This window comes from Dermacentor silvarum, chromosome 6, assembly GCF_013339745.2.
Source record: "Dermacentor silvarum isolate Dsil-2018 chromosome 6, BIME_Dsil_1.4, whole genome shotgun sequence".
NCBI lineage: Eukaryota > Metazoa > Arthropoda > Arachnida > Ixodida > Ixodidae > Dermacentor > Dermacentor silvarum.
Genome location: NC_051159.1, coordinates 102834610 through 102855441, shown reverse-complemented (window position 1 = coordinate 102855441; position 20832 = coordinate 102834610). Strand labels below are relative to the sequence as shown.

The 20832-nt window shown below is 48.0% G+C and overlaps 1 protein-coding gene across 1 annotated transcript in view; it reads left to right on the top strand.

The window, feature by feature from the left end:
• The first annotated feature begins 4072 nt into the window (after positions 1-4072).
• Positions 4073-20832, top strand: part of LOC119455799 (facilitated trehalose transporter Tret1) — a 33886-nt gene continuing 17126 nt past the window's right edge. The window contains exon 1 of the mRNA XM_037717268.2: positions 4073-4173. Coding sequence (XP_037573196.1) covers positions 4167-4173 — 7 coding nt within the window. The 5' untranslated portion in view covers positions 4073-4166. The remainder of the gene's footprint in view (positions 4174-20832) is intronic.

The following is a 20832-nucleotide window of genomic DNA, read 5'->3' as shown; positions in this document are numbered from 1 at the left end:
CTCTCCTACACTCTCTCCACACACGCGGGAGCTGCGCCGAGTTCCCGCGATGCGAGCGCCCTCACACGCCAGAGCGCGCTCCTCCTGCCCACTCACTCTCCGCTACTCCACCCGCACCAGATGCTCCGGTTGTAAGTAGTAGTAGTAAGTGGTTCGTGAGGAAAGGGAAAGGTTGACGCTATCTTCTGCAGCTCCGGTTGCTAGGGGCGAGGATAAGCGCACGCGCCCGCAGCTGTTGCTATGGGAGAGGGAGTGAGAGCGGAGAGATAACACCTGCCGGCGCGCGGACACCGACAGACGCCTGACATGCCCCGACTAAGAAATGCATTCGCATTTAAAAGCTAAGAGAGAAATACTCACTACATGGAAAACAGTATGGTACGCTGATCGCGAGCTTACACATAATGCTCTGCTATGGCACGTGCCATAAAAGCTATGGTATAAAAATTTACGACTGTTAGCTTTCAGGCTATGCTGGTAGATATATATAGATGGGTATTAGTGGACGCAACAAGCAGCATGCGCACGCGTCACCACTACAGAAGCCAAGTTTTCGCTGGAATGCTACCGGGCTACCAAGCATCTATATCATAGTCTGATACCATCAATGACACAAATGGCAGATTTCCCACAAAAGCGCATTTTGATCAGCCGGTGCAGGTTACCCCAGGAGTACCCCCCTTTAAATATAAAACGAAAAAAACTGCCTATTAACTATCATGTTGAATTTAGAGGGTACTAACCTGGCCCGTTATACCCAATCCACAATGCTACGGAAGGTCCATATACGGTCTACAAATGCTAGAAAATAACCTATCTTACTCGCTGAATGAACAAGAGAGACAGAGAGAGGAAAGGCTGGTAGCTTAACCAGATGCGAGTTTCCGGTTTGCTCCCCTGCACTGGGGTGGCGGAAGTTAGCTTGGAAAGAGGAGAGAGATAGAAAGAAAAAGACAGTTTCGCCCGGAAGGCCAAGCATTGACTGCGATAGCAAATTGGTAGACAGTTATACGAAGTAAGGATATCATTATCGGCTGTATAAACTTGGAAACATTCGCTTACTACCTAAATTAACAAACTTGGTGTCAGCGCGCACAGGCAAGCACGAACACAACACACTCGATGACCGCGGACACTCGCTGTCAAAACGCTGGCGTGAGGAAGCGCGGCTGCAGCAGCGAGGGAAGTGACCTTCGTGCTGCCTATCGCTTTAACGCAAACTGAGCGGCGAGAACACGGCGCGCACAAAGGTATGAGCCGTCGGCAGATTGCTTTCAAGGCCGCGCAAAATACGCAGTTGCTGCTAGAGTAGAGTGCCTCCCTCTCCCTCCCCGCTTTCCTCCCTTGCGCGTGCGAGATTGAGCCGCGATCGTCCGTTCCCGTTGCGCGCGCTCGCGAAAGACGCAGCGCTGCCGGAGAACGCCCCAGCCCCTCACTCCCTACCCTTCCCCCCACGGCCTTTCGCGCGACGGATGACGGCGCGTTTCTTCTCAGCTTTCCTCCCTTGCTCGCGCCATATTTAGCCGCGATCGTCGGTTCTCCTCGCGTGTTTTTACTCGCACATACAACATACGGTGCGCGACGACGGTGTTATCGCTCTTGGACTTTATGCTGAACATCACGGCGACGCCGACGGCAGAAATGCGTCTGGAGAGTCCATATATTGCAATTGCAATAATAATAAAAAGACTGTGACCCCTCATTCAGATATCGCTGTCAGATCTATCTCATTTATTTATTCATTATTTCGATAGGAATTCTACGGGCTCTCGAGGCGTGTTTTTGCCGACGCCGTTTGCGTCGGTACCCCCCGTTGCCGTGCCGTCTCAAGTGGACGGTGCATGCGTGGCCCGCGCACTTAGTGTTGAAAGTGATGTGATCTGTGGTATTTGAGACAGCCAGTCGTGAAAGCTGTGGCTCCATGCGCGCGGTCGTCCTGCGTGCCCATGGTGGAGATCATTTTATCTGTTGAGCTTTGAAGGAGCCACAGTTGCGCCCCCTTCCCCAGCACAGGGTTGCCGACCGGGTGCAGCCTGGTTAACCTCCCTGCCTTGCCCTCTCTTAATGTTTTTTGACTTCGACAATCACCCTCTAATGGTTTCTGCCAAGTTTATTTCGACTTTGCGTGCATCCTTTTTTATTATTATTTTCGCGATTACCTTCCAACATGCTAAGAACGTAACTACAAAAAAATGTACCTAACGCATCCTCGGTAACATACGTCGCTCTTTGAAAAGCGCTATACTTTCTGTAAAACTGCCAGCAGATTTTTTTTCAATTCAATTCAATTCTTTATTTGCAGACGTAGAACATACAGAAATGCCAAAACTGGTTGAACCCATAGCCAAAGGCTAGTTGCGGGTCCAATGAAAAATCAATAACAATTACAAAACAAGTGAGATACATCATGTGCATACATATACTTATCGTACACCATTAAATTGCACGAGCGTACAAAAGGAATGCGAAATTGTGAAAAGCATGTTATAGTATTAAATATTTCTAAGTAAACATAAAACACTATTTCACACTGTAAAGCCAAAACTGCATGGAATACGCATGCGTCGTCCACTCCTTTGGTTACTGTTCGGATTTTCTTTCTTTAAAACTTCCTTACTGGCGGCTGTTGTCGAATAGCTCTCACACACAGAATAAATGAATAACGTGTCCGATGGTGGTACCCAACCATGGTCTCCGAACACGACCACCTGATGCTCTAAGCATTAGGCGGTGCGCCAGTGTCCATTAAGCCCACACGCAGGAATGGAACGGGCAAACAATAGTAAACCTTACCGCTGTCTACCGTGTCATACTGCTCTATGCACGCAGCTTCCTCGCCATTCTTCTCGGGACAAACAACAATCATTGCCTGCTTCCGCCTGACATTACTGCGTCTGCGTCAAACAATGTGCACATGCATATATTGCTGTTTTCATTTCAGCATACCAAATATTTAATGACATTCAAGTTGTCACCTGACCTGTGCGTAAACATACACATTGCATGAAATTACACGTTGCATAGGATGACAAAGACATTGTACGCATCGCGTCTAGTTTTAAAGTAGTTAATTACCCGCTGAGCGAAAGCTTCGCTTCCCTTACAGAACCCAACTTGTGCGTTAGCTCTGCACAATCTTATTTCTGCGGCCAACAGGACCATTCTCTACGCAATCATCGGATTCTTCGTCGCAATGTGCTCGTACGTGAAAGGCTCTGTGTCAAGTCCGTATCTCAGGGGAAGCAAACGACGAACACTGCCTGCTCAAATTTCTTAGATGACGTCGCCCCCATCATGTCATCGACTCAGACGTTCCACGGAGGGTTCTTGCTGACAGCAACGTTCCTAGCTAAATGATTGCGGAAAACGTTGTTGAATGGTTCATTATTGTGGACCAAAGATTGCAAAACGCATCAATTATTTAACACGCCAGGAGTTTTGCGTCATGCCTACAACAACAACAACAACAAAATAGAAAATAATACAAACCCCAGAAATTCGCCTTTAAAAAGAAAGTTCGCCTTGGTCGAACTTTAGATCTCACTTTTTGCGTTTTATGACACTAGGCTGTGCAAGAACCAGCGCCAACACTATCGTGAGTCGCCCCGGTTGCATTCCTAGCAATGTGTTTGACCCTATAGCTCGAACCTTCCATCGCAGCTACTTCTTTGGGATCAGTGTGCCGACTGTAATCAGAGCGCTTTATCAAAGCACGCTGCTGACGTCTACGAGCACTTCATTTAAGAAAGGAAAAGAAAAGCGAAACTCCAAATTTAGTCATTCGTATACCAGATTTTTCCCCCACTTCTCCTGGAAAGTAAATGCACCGTTATAGTAAAAAAAAAAAAAAAAAAAAAAAAAAAAAACGGAGTTGCAGCGCCACGGACACTTCTTTAATCGAGATGCTTTCAACACTTGCATGCCTAAACCACTACATCGAAAACTCGAGACAAATCAGGTGTGACGACACGCCACTTCGTCGCCGAAACACTTCGACAGTTAAACATCTGCACCACCGCGCGATATTCCCCTTTCTCTCTTTTCTCTGTGACGTCAATTCTTTCTTCTTGTGCGCGCAGTCAGAGAGAATGCATCTTCAGAGCTCTCCCAGTGCGTTTCTCACGCCCTCGTAGAACTTCTCTGTTCCTTACTGACGAAGAGCCAGCATGACAGGTAGGGCATACTACTACTATACGGAGCTACTTGTTAACCGGAAACGACTCAAAAGTCAAATGTATGCGCATAAATTTTAGCGGGCATTCTCATACCACATATATTCATCGCTTATCGAGGTGAATGTCACGTTTAAGACCAGAGTATGCAATGCATTGATGTAGATAGATGTATGTTGTTCCTCGAAATATCAAGCACTGCAGCTACCTTCTCAAGCATCTAAAGGCTCAATATTATCTCCATTACCTTTATTACACCTCTGTGAAGAAATTATTATTATTATTATTATTATTATTATTATTATTATTATTATTATTATTATTATTATTTGATTTATAAACATATACACAGGAAAGAGAAAGAGAGGAGCAAGGCTGGCAACTGCCACCAGAAGGGGCACAACGCCTGGAAGCATGCCAACCACGCACACCTGTCAACTCTCCCGATTTGTCCGGGAGGCTCGCGAATTCCGACCAATCATCTCTGTTGCGCGGACAGGGCCATAAAACTCCCGAAAAACAATTTTAACCCCACCTACAGAAATAAATAAAAAAAAAAAAAAAACGCGGAATGCAGCACAGTCACATCCTCATTGCCATTATGCGCTAGGTAGCTAGCTGAACTCAGATTTAAGTCAAAGCTATTTGTGTGTAGGCAGTATAGGCCTAACTTAGTTTGCTTCACATCACATGCGTTGAGGAGTGCCCGTGAGGCAAAGGTATAATATGCGTTGTAAAATGGCCCGCTCCCTTAAATAAGCCACTCCGCTGTACAGGCCCGCTTTGCGGTGAAGCATATTAAGAATGGAAAGGGGCCATGATCACGGGACATAGTATGCGTTCCTTAATCATACATGCGCGCACATTCTGTCTCCGGCCACAGTTTGAGCACCGAGGCGTCTAAGGACTGTACTGTCAGCCATTCAGAGCCGTTTCTGACGTTGCTGTGGCGCAGTAAGAAAAAAAGTGCATTTTTTTGTCTTTTTACTTTTGTCATGTAATGGGGCTAGCGTAACTTGACGTGAACTGTTATATAACGCGTTAACTCTATAGAAACACCAGTCACTGGAATACGCCTAAACTTTTGTTACCACAACAAATCTAGTTGTCGTGGTTTCGGTTGCCTGCTGACAGAATTAGGCAACCACTCAGCTTCTTGTTCCGTGAAAAGCATTGTTTGGCGTTGATTTCCGCTCGTTTTAACTCGTTTATACCACTTATTTGTGCAAAGACCAATATTTGACCTTTTGGTAGGTAAGTATTTTCACGCTACATCTTGGGTTTTCGAGTCAACTCGCAGTGCTTCAAACCCACTTCCCGGGTGTCTTAAAGCGAGGCTATATTATTGCCGATCCACCCGGGCTTGTCGTGGCTGCTGTCATCTGACTGAGGCTTGCTGTTGGATTCCTTGCCGATGAATCGCTGATGTATTTGCGTTGTCTGCCCTCATGACGTGGATGATATTGTCTAGTTTATCTACCTATACCTCGGTTTTAATTGTCTGCGATCCTTTATCGCTTCGTACGTCGGTCTCAGCTATCCCCTGCCATTTTTATCCTCTTGGACGTCACGCATATTCAACCCAGTTGCATCGTTGTATACATAATTTCTGGTTGTACGACTTCCTTGCGCACTTCACTACCCCAACTTCAGAAGCCAGGCAAAAGCCACGGGATTTCGTTCTTTAAAGATACTGCAGCTTCCTTACGCTTCAGATACAGGAATAAATTCGTCCCGTATCACTTAAGTCTTCATCGTCAACAAGACAAGAGCCATTTGAATACCTATGTGGCCATCAATGCTTCTCTGACCTCTGCGGCGTGATAAGGAGAAACGACTTCATGTAATCGCGCAAATTGCCTGGCCCGCCATGGCATGAAAGGTCTTTACATGTGCAGTCCCAATCATGTTTCAGATACACTGTAATGCCCGCAGATACGAGAGTAATCACGTAGGGAGACTGTAGAATGAAGCATGTATGCGGATGATGTTAGAATAATGGAACATTTTACGATCAGTCTGCTTTCCTGCTAAAAATGTTCACGTTTCAAAGCTACAGGCCTACAATCGGCTAGGCTGCAGTATACTATATTGATAATATATTTCAATTTAGGTAACTGTACTATTTAAGAGGCTAAACAACGCAAATGGTTGAAAACGTATTTGGTTTAACTGATATGCTAGCACACCAGACACTTTGCCGCGCTATCGGCATTCATTACATTATCGCGAACACAGGTATGTTGTCTCTGTTCTGGAACGCATTAATATTCTAGTGCTAACACTTACACCGCCAATGGTAAGGCAGCATTTGTGTCGAAGGCCATAGCAGGTATATTACCATTTTAACATCTATGTATTGCCACGCGTACTTATTTATTTTTCCCGGTGACCGTCTTTCATCGGTTAACAAATGTTAAAAGTTATCGCTCCGCGCAAGAGGCGCCTTTCTGTATCGGAAGTTTCCATAATGTTAACGCTGGTTATACAGGGTGTCCCAATTGTCCTGCACCAAGATTTTAAAATATGCAAATGCCACGTAGCTAGACACAACTAAGGTAATGTAACAATGTTTGCCGTCGTTTCGAGATGCTCAGATTATTTTTTGCATTCCGCCTAATTGCATAATTAGCCTTAATTAATCAACTTCTCAGTTATTACAATTAGATGAAAAGTGTCAATGACAAAATTATAGAGCAACACGAGAAACTCCCGATACAGCTTTGAGTTGCTGAATACACGCGACATAAAAATGTCACAGTTTCGCCCTAAGGGCGAAGCAATGAATGCGATAACAACACAGCAATGTCATACGAAGTAAGGTGAGCGGCTTTGGTAGCAATATGAATTGGAGTAAACATGAGCTGATTAAGTAAGCAGGTGTGCTGCGGCGTAAGTAGACCGACATGAAGAGAGACTCGATGACCACGAGAAGGCGCGTGTGAAACGGTGGTGTTGATGAGAAGCGCTTCCCGTGGGCAGCGCGTGCGAAGGGACACACCTGTAGCGCTGCACTGCCGATCTGGGCAGCCTTGCATGTGTAGCGTGCGTTGGAAAATGTGGCCCGACTATTACTAACTGAATGAACAAGCGTGGTGTGAGAGCGCACAAACAAACACGAATAGATCACACTGAATGACTGCAGACAACGACTGTCAAAACGCTGGCAGCAAGCATACGCCGCAGCGGGCGAAGGTACGTGCGGTCTATCGCTTCAACGGAAACTGAGCGGCGAATGCACGGCGCATAAAGGTCAGAGCCGTGTGGAGATAAGCGACGGTGCGAGCGAGCGACGAGCGCGGTTGTTGGCAGAGTAGAAGTGCGCCCCCCCCCCCCCCCCCCCCCGCTCCCTCCGGCGCTGGCTTCCTGCTTCCTTGCTTGCGCGTGGGAGATGAGTGCGTTCGCTCTCCGTGATAGCGCGCGTCCCCGCACGCTTCCGCTCGGGCATACGGCGCGCGGCGAAGATTTTATCTATAGGGAACCTCACGACGACGGCGACGATACAGCTTTCAGTTGCTGAATACACGCAACATAAAAGTGTTTTTCCGAGCGTGAAAGGAGTCCGCGAATACACGCAAAATTGCCGCGCGACTGGCTGCTCGAGGCGCTTGGCCTGCGACAGCTACAGGGGGCCACTGCCTGCGACAGATGGCGCGTCGGGCTCGCCACTTCGCAAACCGCTGGGCGTGACCTTATCATGGTATTATCTCACTGCGGGGGAGGGGGAAGTTTCCCCTCCTGAGCTGAAACATAAAAATGTGGCCATTTAAATATATTCTTTAAACTGCATGGCAGAGGATGGTTGTTGTTGTTGTTGTTGTAGCCTAACACGCATGTTGCTCCTACCCACGTTGGGGATTGACCAAGAAATGGGTGGATTATTCCAAATTTCATCCGTAAAGCAGGAGCAACAGTCTTCTTCATCTTTGTTTGTATCTAAATTTCGAAGTTATGCAAAATACAGTGCACGTGAACATTTTCCACACGCAAGTGTGTACATACTTGCGGACTCCCTCGAGCAGACGAAACCTAAAGGAACAGCCTTTACGTAGCAAGCACGCACGCCGCGCGACAGCACATTCTCCCAGCTGACGTCACAGGCAAAAAGGCGCCGCTCAATCTTTTCGAGGCGAACACTATTGCTTGAAATAGAGAGCCCTTTAACCTTTTATAGAGAAGGCAATGTCTCTCCCTTCAGTATGCCTTTTAGATACAACGGTTTTTCTATGCAGGTTTTAAAATAACTGCCTGCGACAAAATCGCTGTTCCGCCAACTATTCGCGTTTACACCAAGAGGCGAAGATCGTATTATAAGACAAATGATGGTGAACCACTAATTCATTAGCTCATATGCAATAAATACATTTTTAATGGTGCTCGAGGCCATCTTAGAGTGGTGACACAATGCGGCAAACAGGGCCAACATGGGACTAAACCTAAAGGACGGACTGCGCGGGCACTGGCTTCCAACAACAGTTTAATGCGCTTTGGCTAATTATTCTTTGTCCTATATTTGTACCTTATGCCACACGAGGGGATGATAAGTATTTAGACTACAAAAAAGAAAAAGAAAAATGAGCTAGGAATCTAACAGCCACACTGTTCTGCATATTCTCCGAGGAACTCAATGCAGTTGCGACATCTGTCCTACAGCTTCTTGAATTGTTGCAAATAAGATCCTTTCGTCAGTTGGAATTCGTCAGTTTCGTCATGGCTGCAAATACTCATTGGCAGCCATGATTACGCATATAATACTTCCAAATTGTTCACTCTCTAAGCCTTTTTTTGAGATTGGGGAAAGATACTAGACGGATCGGACCCAGGTCGGGCATTTAGTGTGAATGGGGCGCCACTTAAAAGCTTAGGGAGGTCAGTTTTCCTATTGTTTTTCTCTGTAGTGTGTGACGAGGCATCATGCAACAAGATGGCCCCTTTGAAGGACTTTCCTTGATGTTCTTCCTTGACATGTTGCCTCAACTCCGTCAATAAATCACAGTAATATTCGACATTGATGGTTCAACCTTCCTGGAGTTAGTCAATCAGCAGAAGTCCCTAATTATCCCGACCTGTTGCCATTTACTTCAGCACCGACCTTTGCATATGGAACTTTTATAGCGAAGCTGTTAAGGGCTCAGCCTTCGATGGTCGCGTCCAGATGTAAAAAAAAAATACTCTATCTCCCGCTAAAGGGAACCATGTGTGGATGCGAAGCAGCGGGGAGATGGTTAGCGGGAGATGGTTTCGCGGCAGCGGCCCGAGCGCTCATTGCGGCGCTGCACAGGAGAGAGAATGAGGCGCGCGCGCTCCGTAATTTTCATTCATACCGCGGAACTACCGTGGCGCCCCCAGCGGAGTATGCAGCTGTCGCACCACCTGTCGTGCGCGCCGCTCCGGATTCCTAGAGGAGAGAAAGGGGGGAGCGTAGGAGAGGAGAGAGAGGGGCAGGGGACGCGCATGCGCTGTGGGGGTGTGGCACGCGGGCGCCACTCCGTACAGTAGAGGATTCCTGGAGGAGAGAAAGAGGGAGCATAGGAGAGGAGAGAGAGGGGGAGGGGACGCGCATGCGCTGTGGGGGTGTGGGACGCCGCGGGACGCAGGACGGACAAAGCCCCCGCCAAAAGCTATTTCGCATCTAAAACTCTCCTTGGTCGTATGATGTATGTGCGAATGAAAGCGCGCAAGGGACGCGTGCTTTCACGTGGAGCGAACGCACGGCAGAGAGCAAACGCCACTTCTCCCGTCACGCGAAAGACCGTAGGGGGACGGGTAGGAGGGAGGGAGGGGAGGCGACGTTTAGCTGCGGGCCTGCGGTACCAAATGCGTATCTTGCGACCGGGCGCAAGGGGAACTGGCGACTCAATCTCCCACGCGAAAGGAGGACAGCGGGAAGGCAGCGCGGATGGGAGGGGTTGCGGGTTCTGCTCTGCGAGCGACTTGTACTTTGCGCGGCGCCGGGCCGGCGGTCGCGCGCACCGTATCTTGAAAGCGATCTGCAACACGGCTCCTACCTTTGTATGCGCTGTGCTTTCGTCGCTCAGTTTCCGTTGAAGCGATAGACCGCATGAACCTTCGCTCGCTGCTGCTTGCGCGCTTGCTCACGCCAGCGTTTTGACAGTGGTTGTGTGCGGTCACACAAACAACGCGCAGAAGCTGTTGTCGACGGCGGCGGCGTTTTGCCCGCGTTCGCACCGAACGCGCGCGGCGTTGGTGACGTGTTTAAGATGAACGTGCCAACCTTTGCCGTACATCCTATGGCGGTGTACCGTAGCGACCATAAGGCCATGGTCCCTGTGGTCACTAAATAAACGAAAACCACCGGATCATACATAGTTCTCATTCTTTAATAGTTCAAATAGCCAATCACACCATCCCATCATAATAGTCATCATAGGAAATACATAATTCCCACCATAGTACAGCTTCGCTGGTCTTCCATCTCCACCCCAGTGGAAGGGCTGACTTTTTTTTTTTGGGGGGGGGGGGGGTAGAGGAACCACAGTGCCTCTATTCATTAGGTTGTTCCTTTGTTACTCCGATCTCAAAAGGGGGCCCTATAGAAGTTTCGAGGTCTCTGTGCGCCAGGTTTCAAACCACAGACGGTAATCTGCTAGACCATCCGCCGTGGCCGTGGAAGGCAGACGAGAGCTACCGTCGGGTAACTGCCGATAAATTAGGCACAAGCGCACTCCCAGCTAACTACTCGGGCAATACGGGAACTCAACACTTGGGAACGGCACACACATGTTGGCAAATTGTCGGCATGGAGCCAGCAGGCATCCATTTTTTTAATAGTTGTGTCGTCCTTCGTATTTGTTCCCTTGGAGAAAGCATAGTGGTCTGTGCGAATCCTCTGCCATGCAATGTATTTGTGAAAAGCCGGAAGCCTGGCCGTCGGCTGCTTGTAACCGTCTTCGTAAGAGCGGGCGCCAGCTAATCGTGAAGTTGATCATGTTACAATTTTGAGTGCCTGTAAGCGGCCGCCATGTTTTTGTTATGATGATGACGATGGTGAGGGGATTGTGGGAACGATGCGTTGTCAGTCGCCCGCGATAGCTGGTTCCGAAAGCGCTGCAGCCGTCTTGTCGTCTATAAATGCCGATGAGTGTGTGTTCTTTAACGTAATCACATTTCAGATCACAGAAGTATACCACGGAGATAATTTAGCGAGAGCACCCTGCAGCACCGTCTGCTTCAACGGAGCTGCAGCATCGTCTGCTTCACTGCAGTTCCAACTTCGTGAAGTTGGCGAAGCTTTTTTTTTTTTTTTTTCTGCGATATCTGCGTAACTACACACATATGTAGGGAGGCTTGAGGCACTGTATGGAACATACTAGACATCTAGTACGCTACACTTTTTTTTTACGAGTATCGTATTAGTGCCGCACGATAACGCAATAGCTTGTGCTGCATTTTTATCCTGCTTTGTCATCTTGATTGTTGTATATGCTAAGAGCAGACGACGATAGATATCAGTGCAATAAAGTTATCTGCTAGGTTTTGCACGCCGTTGCAGAGAAAACTCTAGCTCATACGTTCTTACGTAAAACTGACACGAAGTAAGTATGAACAGCATTTCACACCGACAACGGACACTCTTCAGCAACATATAACCAATTAGTGGGCCAGTGCAGTGGGTACAAGATAGAAGCATAGCGTTAAGACCCCGAGTCGCAGAAAATCCGACGTCGACGCGCCGGCGTCGTTGGCGGAAATAATAATCCCGAACCATCCCGACTGCGCAGGCCCTCCGCGTGGCGCAAGGCGTTAGCGAAAAAATTGAAATTCTCAAAGTAAAATTTGTCAGAAAAATCGTAAAGTACGACTTAACCACAACCTACAGACGTGATAGCGTCGGATTATAATTTGAATATACGAGAAAACATAATTATTTTCCGCCGAAACTCAAACACAAACCCTTTTTCCAGCATTTCTACAATTCATACGGCGCCGCGCCACGGTATCTTCCTTGCAAAAACACCATACAGATGGCGCTCGCCTCCTCGGCAGCCGCGCGTGGAGGCGAAGTTGGAAAAAAAAAAAAGCTGCAGTTGCCGGGAAGTCTGATAAGCAGCCTAGAACTTTGAATGTTATCGCGTTCCACACTTAAAGGCGAAGCTTAAGCATCCTCCAAATTTTATATGGTGTGTGCAGACAGTTCAGGTGCTTTATTTTCTCCTTGTAGCAGTCAATAGAGAACAGACAATAATTTGGGTATCCATGCATGACATCGCTTAAGGATATTGCTTAAGTACCAGCACTATTAGAAACGACTTAAGATGCTTCTCGTGTAGGTGAGTGCACCATTATAGCAGTTGAAGCACATAGTGAGCGAAAGAAAAAAAAATTCAAGTGAGGCGTTAATGCGCGCGCAGCCCTGTTTCTGTGCACGCCAGTCATATGCTGCTGCGTCTTTCCATAGCCACGAGTGCTCGAATGCGGTTCATTCATGTGCATGTGAAACACAGGACACGAAAACCGTCACGTTACGTGTTGTCTTGTTTAGTTGCCGTAACGGAACAATCGCTGCGCAACTTACAAAGTCGACGGGCGCAACCGAACGCTTTCTGCTTACCTTTATTTCATATCCAAAAGGCAGTTTGGGGTACGGGTTGACCTCTGTGCACTTTCCGGCCGTGAAATGAACCGAGCAGAGCCAAAATAAGGACGTCAGAGGGTCGTAAACGGCACTATTATCCTGTTGTTGCAGGCCCGCAGCGTGGAAAGGCAAGACACACAGTATCGCGCAGTTTACAACCAAACGAATACCCACCCGAGTAAGCTCGTTGGACACGAAGTCTATTCACCATTATCCTGTGGTGTCGTTTCTCGGGCACCGCAGGAACTTGCGCCGCGAAAACACTCCACACAAACACAAGCTTCTTGTGCATCCGTGTGCATCGCAGGGCTCTTGCATGAGCAGCTTCCTGTTCCGCTGGTTGTTGGTACTGCCAACGATGGCACTGTGCCGCCAACACTCATGTCTAGAACGACGGAACGTCGCGCTCGAGACTGCACGAGCGACATCTGCAGTTTGAAATAGGCCACATCTGAGCATGCGCGGCGCCAATGAAGCGCCGGCATTGCATTTTTATCCCTTTTTATCGCCGCGGCTGCAACAACTGCTTTGGCCGTCAAAAGCGCTGTCAACGGTGTAGCGCAAAAACAAAAACAAACAAGCAAGTAAACAAACAAACAAAAACGCAGCGAATCGTTCTCGACACCCGGTGCAAGCTATGCTTTAAGCTTATTCTTATTGACAATGTTACCATTGACAATGTTCGCTCAAAACGCACAAAGAAATGCCTCCGCTTACTACTCATGTATGTTGTGCTTACATTTGACAGCGTTCTTGATGTACCTGCATGTGTTGATTTCAATAAATCTCGTAAGTTCAGCATATCTAAGCAGCAATTTTCTGTATGTGCGATCGAAACCTACAATTATTCGCAATTAACATTGGCGGGTCGACGACCAATAAACGATGAAAGTAGGTTTGTAAAATTCACTCCTAACAGACGACAATAAAAGCGATGCGTTATGCAAAATCCACGGCGCGATGGGCGAGATATATGTCCGACGCCATGGCGGTATGACGATACCGCGAACTGAGAATAAGCCTGCAGTATAAGTATAGTGAACTAGAGTATAAGGGCGCCGAGCCGGGCGATTCCACGCGTTTTTCTTTTTTGGTGGCGCTACACCGTTGACAGCGCTTCTGCCGGCCAAAGCAGTTGTTGCAGCCGCGGCGATAAACAAGGAGAGAAAACGCGAGGCAGGCGCGCCATTGGCACCACACATGCTCAATTGTGGCTTAATTCAAACTGTAGATGTCGCTCGTGCAGTCTCGAGCACGACGCTCCGTTGTTCTAGACATGAGTGTTGACCTCTTTACATCCCGCTTAGCAGATGCGATATGAACACGTTTAAAGCAAACAGCTCAGCAGATTCTGAAAGATCACGTCTAAAAACACAGCAACATGCGAACACGCACCGACAAGTGCAGCCATTTTCTCCCGTCGTCCGCAGTCCCCGCAGCTCTCACCAGAAGGCACCGCCTGGTATCGAGGGTAGTAGCGCGCCTGACACTCGGGCTACAAGGCCATAAAAATCAGGGGCAGAATTCACTAAGCTGCGCTGTTCGTACGCAATTTCTTAGCGAAAAAGTTCTTACGCATGAGATAAGGGCGAAACCGAAGGTGCAGCGCATTTAACTTACGGTGTCGTATGAGAGCGAGGAGGGAACAAAGCTCGGAATAAGCGACAAGAAATGAAAGAAGTGCGCTGAACTGATAGCATGATCGCACATCATGCATATGCAATCGAGGCTATATTCATGCGGCAAACCACTGCACGTCCCTATTCGACAGCTTCCTTTTCCGGGCGTCTGCTACAGCGCCGACAAGCTCAACCGCGCTCGCCCGTTCACCGCAGCGCCGTCAAAGAATTGCGGTGAAAGTGTTACGCATTCTGTTCGCATTTCTGCGAGAGACAGGACTGATGGACACATGGCGACATATTTGGCGCAGAAAACTCAGTCAGAGCAATTGGCGAACAGGTCTGCCAGGCTCACCCCGCCTGTATACATCACCACTATCCCATTGCAGAGCTACTAAATGTCTTTATTTCGATATTAATTAAGCAATTAAAAACGAAAATTCCATAATATATAGTTCGTATGACCTCAAGGCAAAGGGCCCGCCACCAGTTCGTTCATCGGTATGGTACGTGATCGCGCTGCGCACTGTTGCAGGTGCGGTTCTATTGCTGCGCATAGGCTCATTATCAGCTCCCTCGCCAGCCCGTACCGTCTAAGGGGCTGGTCGACGACGTTGTCAAGCGCCAACCGACGACGAAACACGCGCTCCCTTCGCATAGATCACTGTCGAGGGCACGGATAACTATTAAAGTATCCCTAAAAAAGAAATGCAGAAAGAAGCAGTGACTATCAATACTCCCAAATTATGTCAGAAAACTTCACTGCGTAACATCCACACCTGCAAGATCCCCTGCCTATCACCACTGTGGGGATGCGCGACGACATTCACGCGTCTCCTGTAATCCGGCTTCACCGCGTAGCTAAGTGCCGACGGCGGCGGTCGTGGTCGTTGCGGCGCATTGCGAGAGTGTCGCGATGCTGGCGCCACCGGGCGGCGGGGTGACTTGGGAGAAAGGGGTCAACGGCGCTTCCTCTTTGGGTTGGAATCGGCGGCCAACACGCACGAACGCTTCGCGCGTGCGCCGGCCCGCTTCGCGCGACCGTCGCGCGAGGCTAAGAGCAGGACACCGGTATGGACGAACACGGATCGTTCGAGCGCGCCACCGTTGGCGTGACTGTACACGTGAACGACTAGGCGATGGTGTCATGGCATGGGGCGAACGTATTCGCTCGCTATCGGGTCGCGGTGAATCGGACATCCTTGATTTGTCGCGCGCCCATGTGAATGTTCTATTGGTTGTAATTCGGCTAGTGTGTGTTAGTGTATGTAAGGTGCAATAAATGCCCCTTTACTTGTTTGCACTACTGCGTTGTCGTTCCTTTGTCCTAAGAGCACATGTGAGACCCCACACCACTTTGACATCGTACCAGCGTTCATCGCTTCTTTTTAGCTTCTCCTCAGCTGATAAAACACAATGATGCCTCGCTCGAGGTCAAGAGTTTGTTCTTACCGATTCATCGCTTTTTAGCGGTCCTTAACTTATTCTCAGACTTCATTGTTAACCTCAAAGTTTCTGCCCCATATGATAGTACTGGAAGAATGGAATGATTGTACGCTTTTCTTTTCAACGACAGGAGGTGAGCTCCCGGTCACGATTTGGCAATGCCGGCCGTATGCACTCCAACCCATTTTCATTCTAATGTAAATTTCCGTCTCATGATCAGGGTTCCCTATGAGTAATTCACCAATATAACCTTACTCCTTTACATAATCTAGAGCCTGACTGCCGATCATGGATTCTTGTTCGCTTGGCAGGTTATTCAGCATTACATTTGTTTACCTACTCTCACACTTTTTCGGTTAATGTCCTCAATCAATTGTTGAAATGTGTCCCCAGCGTTGCTGAACAGGACAATGCCACCGGCAAGCTGGTTGACATATTCGCCGTTGATCATCGCCCTTGATCCTCCCCAGTCTAATAGCTTGAATACGTCTTCGAAAATTGAAAGAACTGGAGAGATTGTGTCTCCTTGCGTGACCATTTTCTCGATAAGTATTTGTCCACTTTTCTTGCGGCTAATTAAAACATGTGAAGCCACAACAATCACTGATGCAGAGTCGGAGCCTGAGAAGTTGCGGATACGTGTGCTGTGTGAAGGCAAATATGAAAGTTACACATAAGTGAAATAATTATTGAGCTGTCAGCCGTATTCCGCAAGCACCCCGGCGTTGATGTGGAGTTCGTTCAGTCCTTCAGTAGGATCCCTACGATATGCACTTACACCGCTAATTACATAGAAATGTCGTAGATTTCTCCAAACGCACTGAATTAAGTGATCGAACTGTGCGCCTCCGGGAGAGCGCACAAGGCAGCATAATTCGAGCGACGTCAATGCTGATCTTGCTGATACGGCGCGTTTTAGTGACCGCGCTTAGGCTACGTTCACACTCGGGAAGCGGCAAGCGGGCGGAAAGGCCAAAGCGGCCGGAAAATCTTTTCCGCGTTTGTCCAAGTTGTTCACATTTGTTTTGCTATCGCCGCTGCCACCGCTGCCGCTTTCGCCCACATCCATCTAGTCTGCGTATGTTTGTCGGCGTGGTGGCGCTCATTATCGCACCATTTCGAGCGGTATGTTCATTCATTTTCCCACCCGTCATCAAAAGTGTTCATTTCGCGCAACTTTGCGTGCCATCTGCGACCTTCGGTAATTCCTCGTAGCCGTTCCGTAATTCTCATACGGGCACGTTATCGCTGAGTCAAAGGTTGGTGCCTAGGCGTGATTATATTTCTTTAATAGCTTTTATTTACAGGTTGTAATAACATTTCATCATTTCGTATTATTGGCAGCGCCTCCAGTACACCAAAGCTAAAACCCGGGCTGGCCCTTGTGTTGGGGCTCGCCGAAGCCTGCGCGTTCTACGTGAGACCTGAGACCTATACTCCCAATGAAAAGTCTTTATAGGAGGCGTTGCCCCAATCTATTGTCGCGACGAGAAAACCACCGCGCAACGAAACAAGCGCCCTGCGACTTCTGCAACATACCGCGCCCGTGCGAGCAGAATTGCGGAGCGCCAACAAGGAATCTGCCCAACTTTTTTCTGCCACAGAAGTGGGCGAAGAAATTGTTTTTTATACTTCTACCTACTTGTTTCCTAGAAATGGACAATGAATAAACGGAAGGAGCGGACACCTCGGAAGCGGCTGTGGTGGGTTCGCCCAGCTTTGCAAAAGCGCGAGAAGTTGGGTCACCCCAAGGCTTCGCGACCGGAGGCTGCACCTCCGGTCGCGCGACGTTGAATACTATCTCGAGTATTGCTGACAGTACGTTTTAGTACCACTCTTGTCGTAGAGAAAGTGGTGGATCTAGATCGCGTCGAGCACCATCGCAGCCTACACTTTTGGTGCCATGTACAATTTTACGACCGGATGTTTACATGCTAGTGGAGCTTCCGGTCGAGCGGAACGACTTTCCGCCGCGATTCCGCCTCGCCATGGCGAAAAAATCGGTCCGAGACCGATTTTGCTTTCCGCCTGGTTTTCCGCCCGCTTCGCCGCCTAGGCGGGCGGATTTTTAGAAGTTTTTGCCGCTTCCGCCTGCTTCGAGACCAAGTGTGAACGTAGCCTTAGCGTCGGGCACGCTCCAAATTCTTCACTTCACGATACCGGGCCACTGTGACCGGCTTTTTCGCGCCGTCACGTTGACCTGACTACTGCGCAGCAGGCGCGGAGAACCGTAAAAGCTGTTGCCGGCGGGACGAAAATTCTTGCGCTGGAGTCACAAACGTCTACGAAGGGTTTCTTAGGTGAGAGTAAGTGAGAGGAGGAAAATATAGAAAGAACATCGTACGAACGAAGCGACTGAAAGACGTGAGTGACGTCATTTCGCCCAGGACTGATCTTAGTCTGGGGTTTAGAATCAGCATCTCCGGCCAATCATAGGAAGACGATGGCTGTCGTCTGCTGTCGCATTTCTTTTCTTTTTTTTTTTGCCATCTGCTTTTACCGTTGTCTGTTGCCTGTACGGGCTTTGTGCACGCAAAACAAAAACGTAGTGGTGTCTTTGTGAACGTTATGCTGCGCTCGTTTTTACCAAAAACGACGTGTCTCCAGTTATACGCCTCTTTGTGGTTATGAACATAAATGTGTGTGTGTGTGTTTGTGTGTATGTGTGTGTGTGTGCGTGCGTGTGTGTGCGTGTGTGTGTGCGCGTGTGTGCGTGTGCGCGCGTGCGTGTGCGCGCGCGTCTACGAAATACATTGATAACGAGTACAGAGCGATTTGTTACATGGCCGTTAAACCACTGATCATCAATATATTTGAAAGAACATTGCATACATATTGCGTACAAATACCGTATGTGAAACAAAGACAGGCAGATACAGGTTAGGAATGTTTTCCATTTTGTAAATAGCCCAGCAGCGCTGAGTGAAACATTGAAGCATCTGATATCTCGGCGATGTTGGTCGGCAGGGAGTTCCATTCGTTTATGCACAATACTAAAGGCGAACTTTGGTACTTCTTCGTCCGGGCAAAAATGGGTGGTACTTTGTGCGCATGATCGAGACGGGTTGAAGTATGAGGGGCTGGAAAAATGTGCGATTGTGCGAACGTTGTGTTGCTGTGGTAAAGTGAGTAAAAAAACGATAGTCGAGCATGTCGCCTGCGCATGACAAGCGTAGCTAGATTAAGTTCAGCTTTTAGTGATGAAACGCTTATGAAACGTGAGTAGGATGACGTGACAAACCGCGCGGCTTTGTTCTGTGCCATTTCGAGCATGTTAGTAAGACCTGTCCGGTGAGGATGCCATATGATAGAAGCATATTCTAGAGAGGGCCGAATCAATTATTTGAAAGCGTGCAGTCTTGTATCTTTATTACTGAAATGCAAACGTCGTTTAAGTAGGCCGAGCTTCTTGAAAGCCTTATTGGTAATATGCTCGATGTGGGCAGCCCTAAAATCCCTATATAAGAAAAGTACCGCCATCTACTCTTTCCTCCGCCGCCTCCTCTCCTAAAGCGCTTGCTTTTTTTTCTTTACTTTTTGCTTGCGAAAGCCAAGTCGACGGTGGCGCACCTAGAAAGTCCACGTTGAAGCTTTCAGGCCGGGCGCGCGCTGCCGCCGCCGCCGGCGACTGCGGCTGCGCAGAGGACTTTCAACATGGCTCTGAGGCGGAAAAAAAGAAAATATAAAGAAGTGAAAAGCACGCGCTATCATCGTCCAATCGGAGATACAGGATAACACAGGAGAGAGCGAAGCGGCATTTGTCAAAGGATGGCGGTACTTTTCTTATATAGGGACTTTAGGCAGCCCAGCTTAAATCGGAAGTATGACGCCCACGTACTTAAATGACGTGACTTTTTCTATTACTATGTCATTTACTTTATAAGAGTTTTAACATGCAGAAGAAATTTTGTAAATTTTAAGTGCTTGGTTTTTTTTTTCGACATTAATTTCCATTTGCCAATTACTGCACCATTCCTTTAACCTTGAGAGATCAGATTGTAGTTCTGCGACGTCGGCTATGCAAGTTATTTTCTTATAAATAACACAATCGTCCGCGAAAATACGGATTGACGAACTTATGTTAGAGGCTATGTCATTAATGTATACTAAAAATAGAAGAGGACCCAGCACACTCCCTGGCGGCACCCCAGAAGTTACTCGTGTCGGTTTAGATATGTAATTCTTAAGTTTAACTGACTGACACCGACTGTTTAGACATTCTTCGATACAAGCAGTCGTTCTCTCGTCGAGACCCAGATTACGTATTTTTAAAATTAGTCGATTATGGGGAACACGGTCGAAAGCCTTTGAAAAGTATACGAAAATGGCATCGATCTAGGCGGACATATGTATATAGGGCTGTGTACAGGTCTGGCACAAGTTCGAAAAGTTGTGTCTGGCATGATAATTTTTCGCGGAAATCATGCTGGGTGTTGAGAAGTAAATTGTTACGGCTCAGATGACCCATCACCTGTGAATATATGATGTGCTAGTCTAGTACCTTACACGAAATGGACGTAAGTGAAATCGGCCTGTAGTTGTTAGGGTGATTGCTGCTACCAGATTTGAATATAGGAACTACATATGCAGATTTCCAATCGTCCGGTATACAGCCAGAATCAAGGGATTGCTGGAGGATTGATGCGAGCAGGCTAGCTGAATGGTGGCAGGTTAATTTAAGTAGTTTGGCGCTGATGCCATCGGGTCCGGAACTGGTTTTGTGAGGAAGTCGATTGATGGCGCTAGCAACGCCGTGTTCCGTAATTAGGATTGCTGGGAGAGGGTGCGAAAAGGTCAGCTGCGACAGCGAATCATTTAGTGGAAGATCGTTAGTGAATACTTCAGTGAAGTGTTTATTAAATTTTTCGGCACATTGTTCAACCGCTAAAGTGCTGCCGTCTTCCCTCGTCAATACCGGTAATGAGTGGATACTTTTAGGGTTCACGATATTCCAAAATTTTGGGGGGTCCGTTTTCATAAGGTTCGGGAGCGTATCATT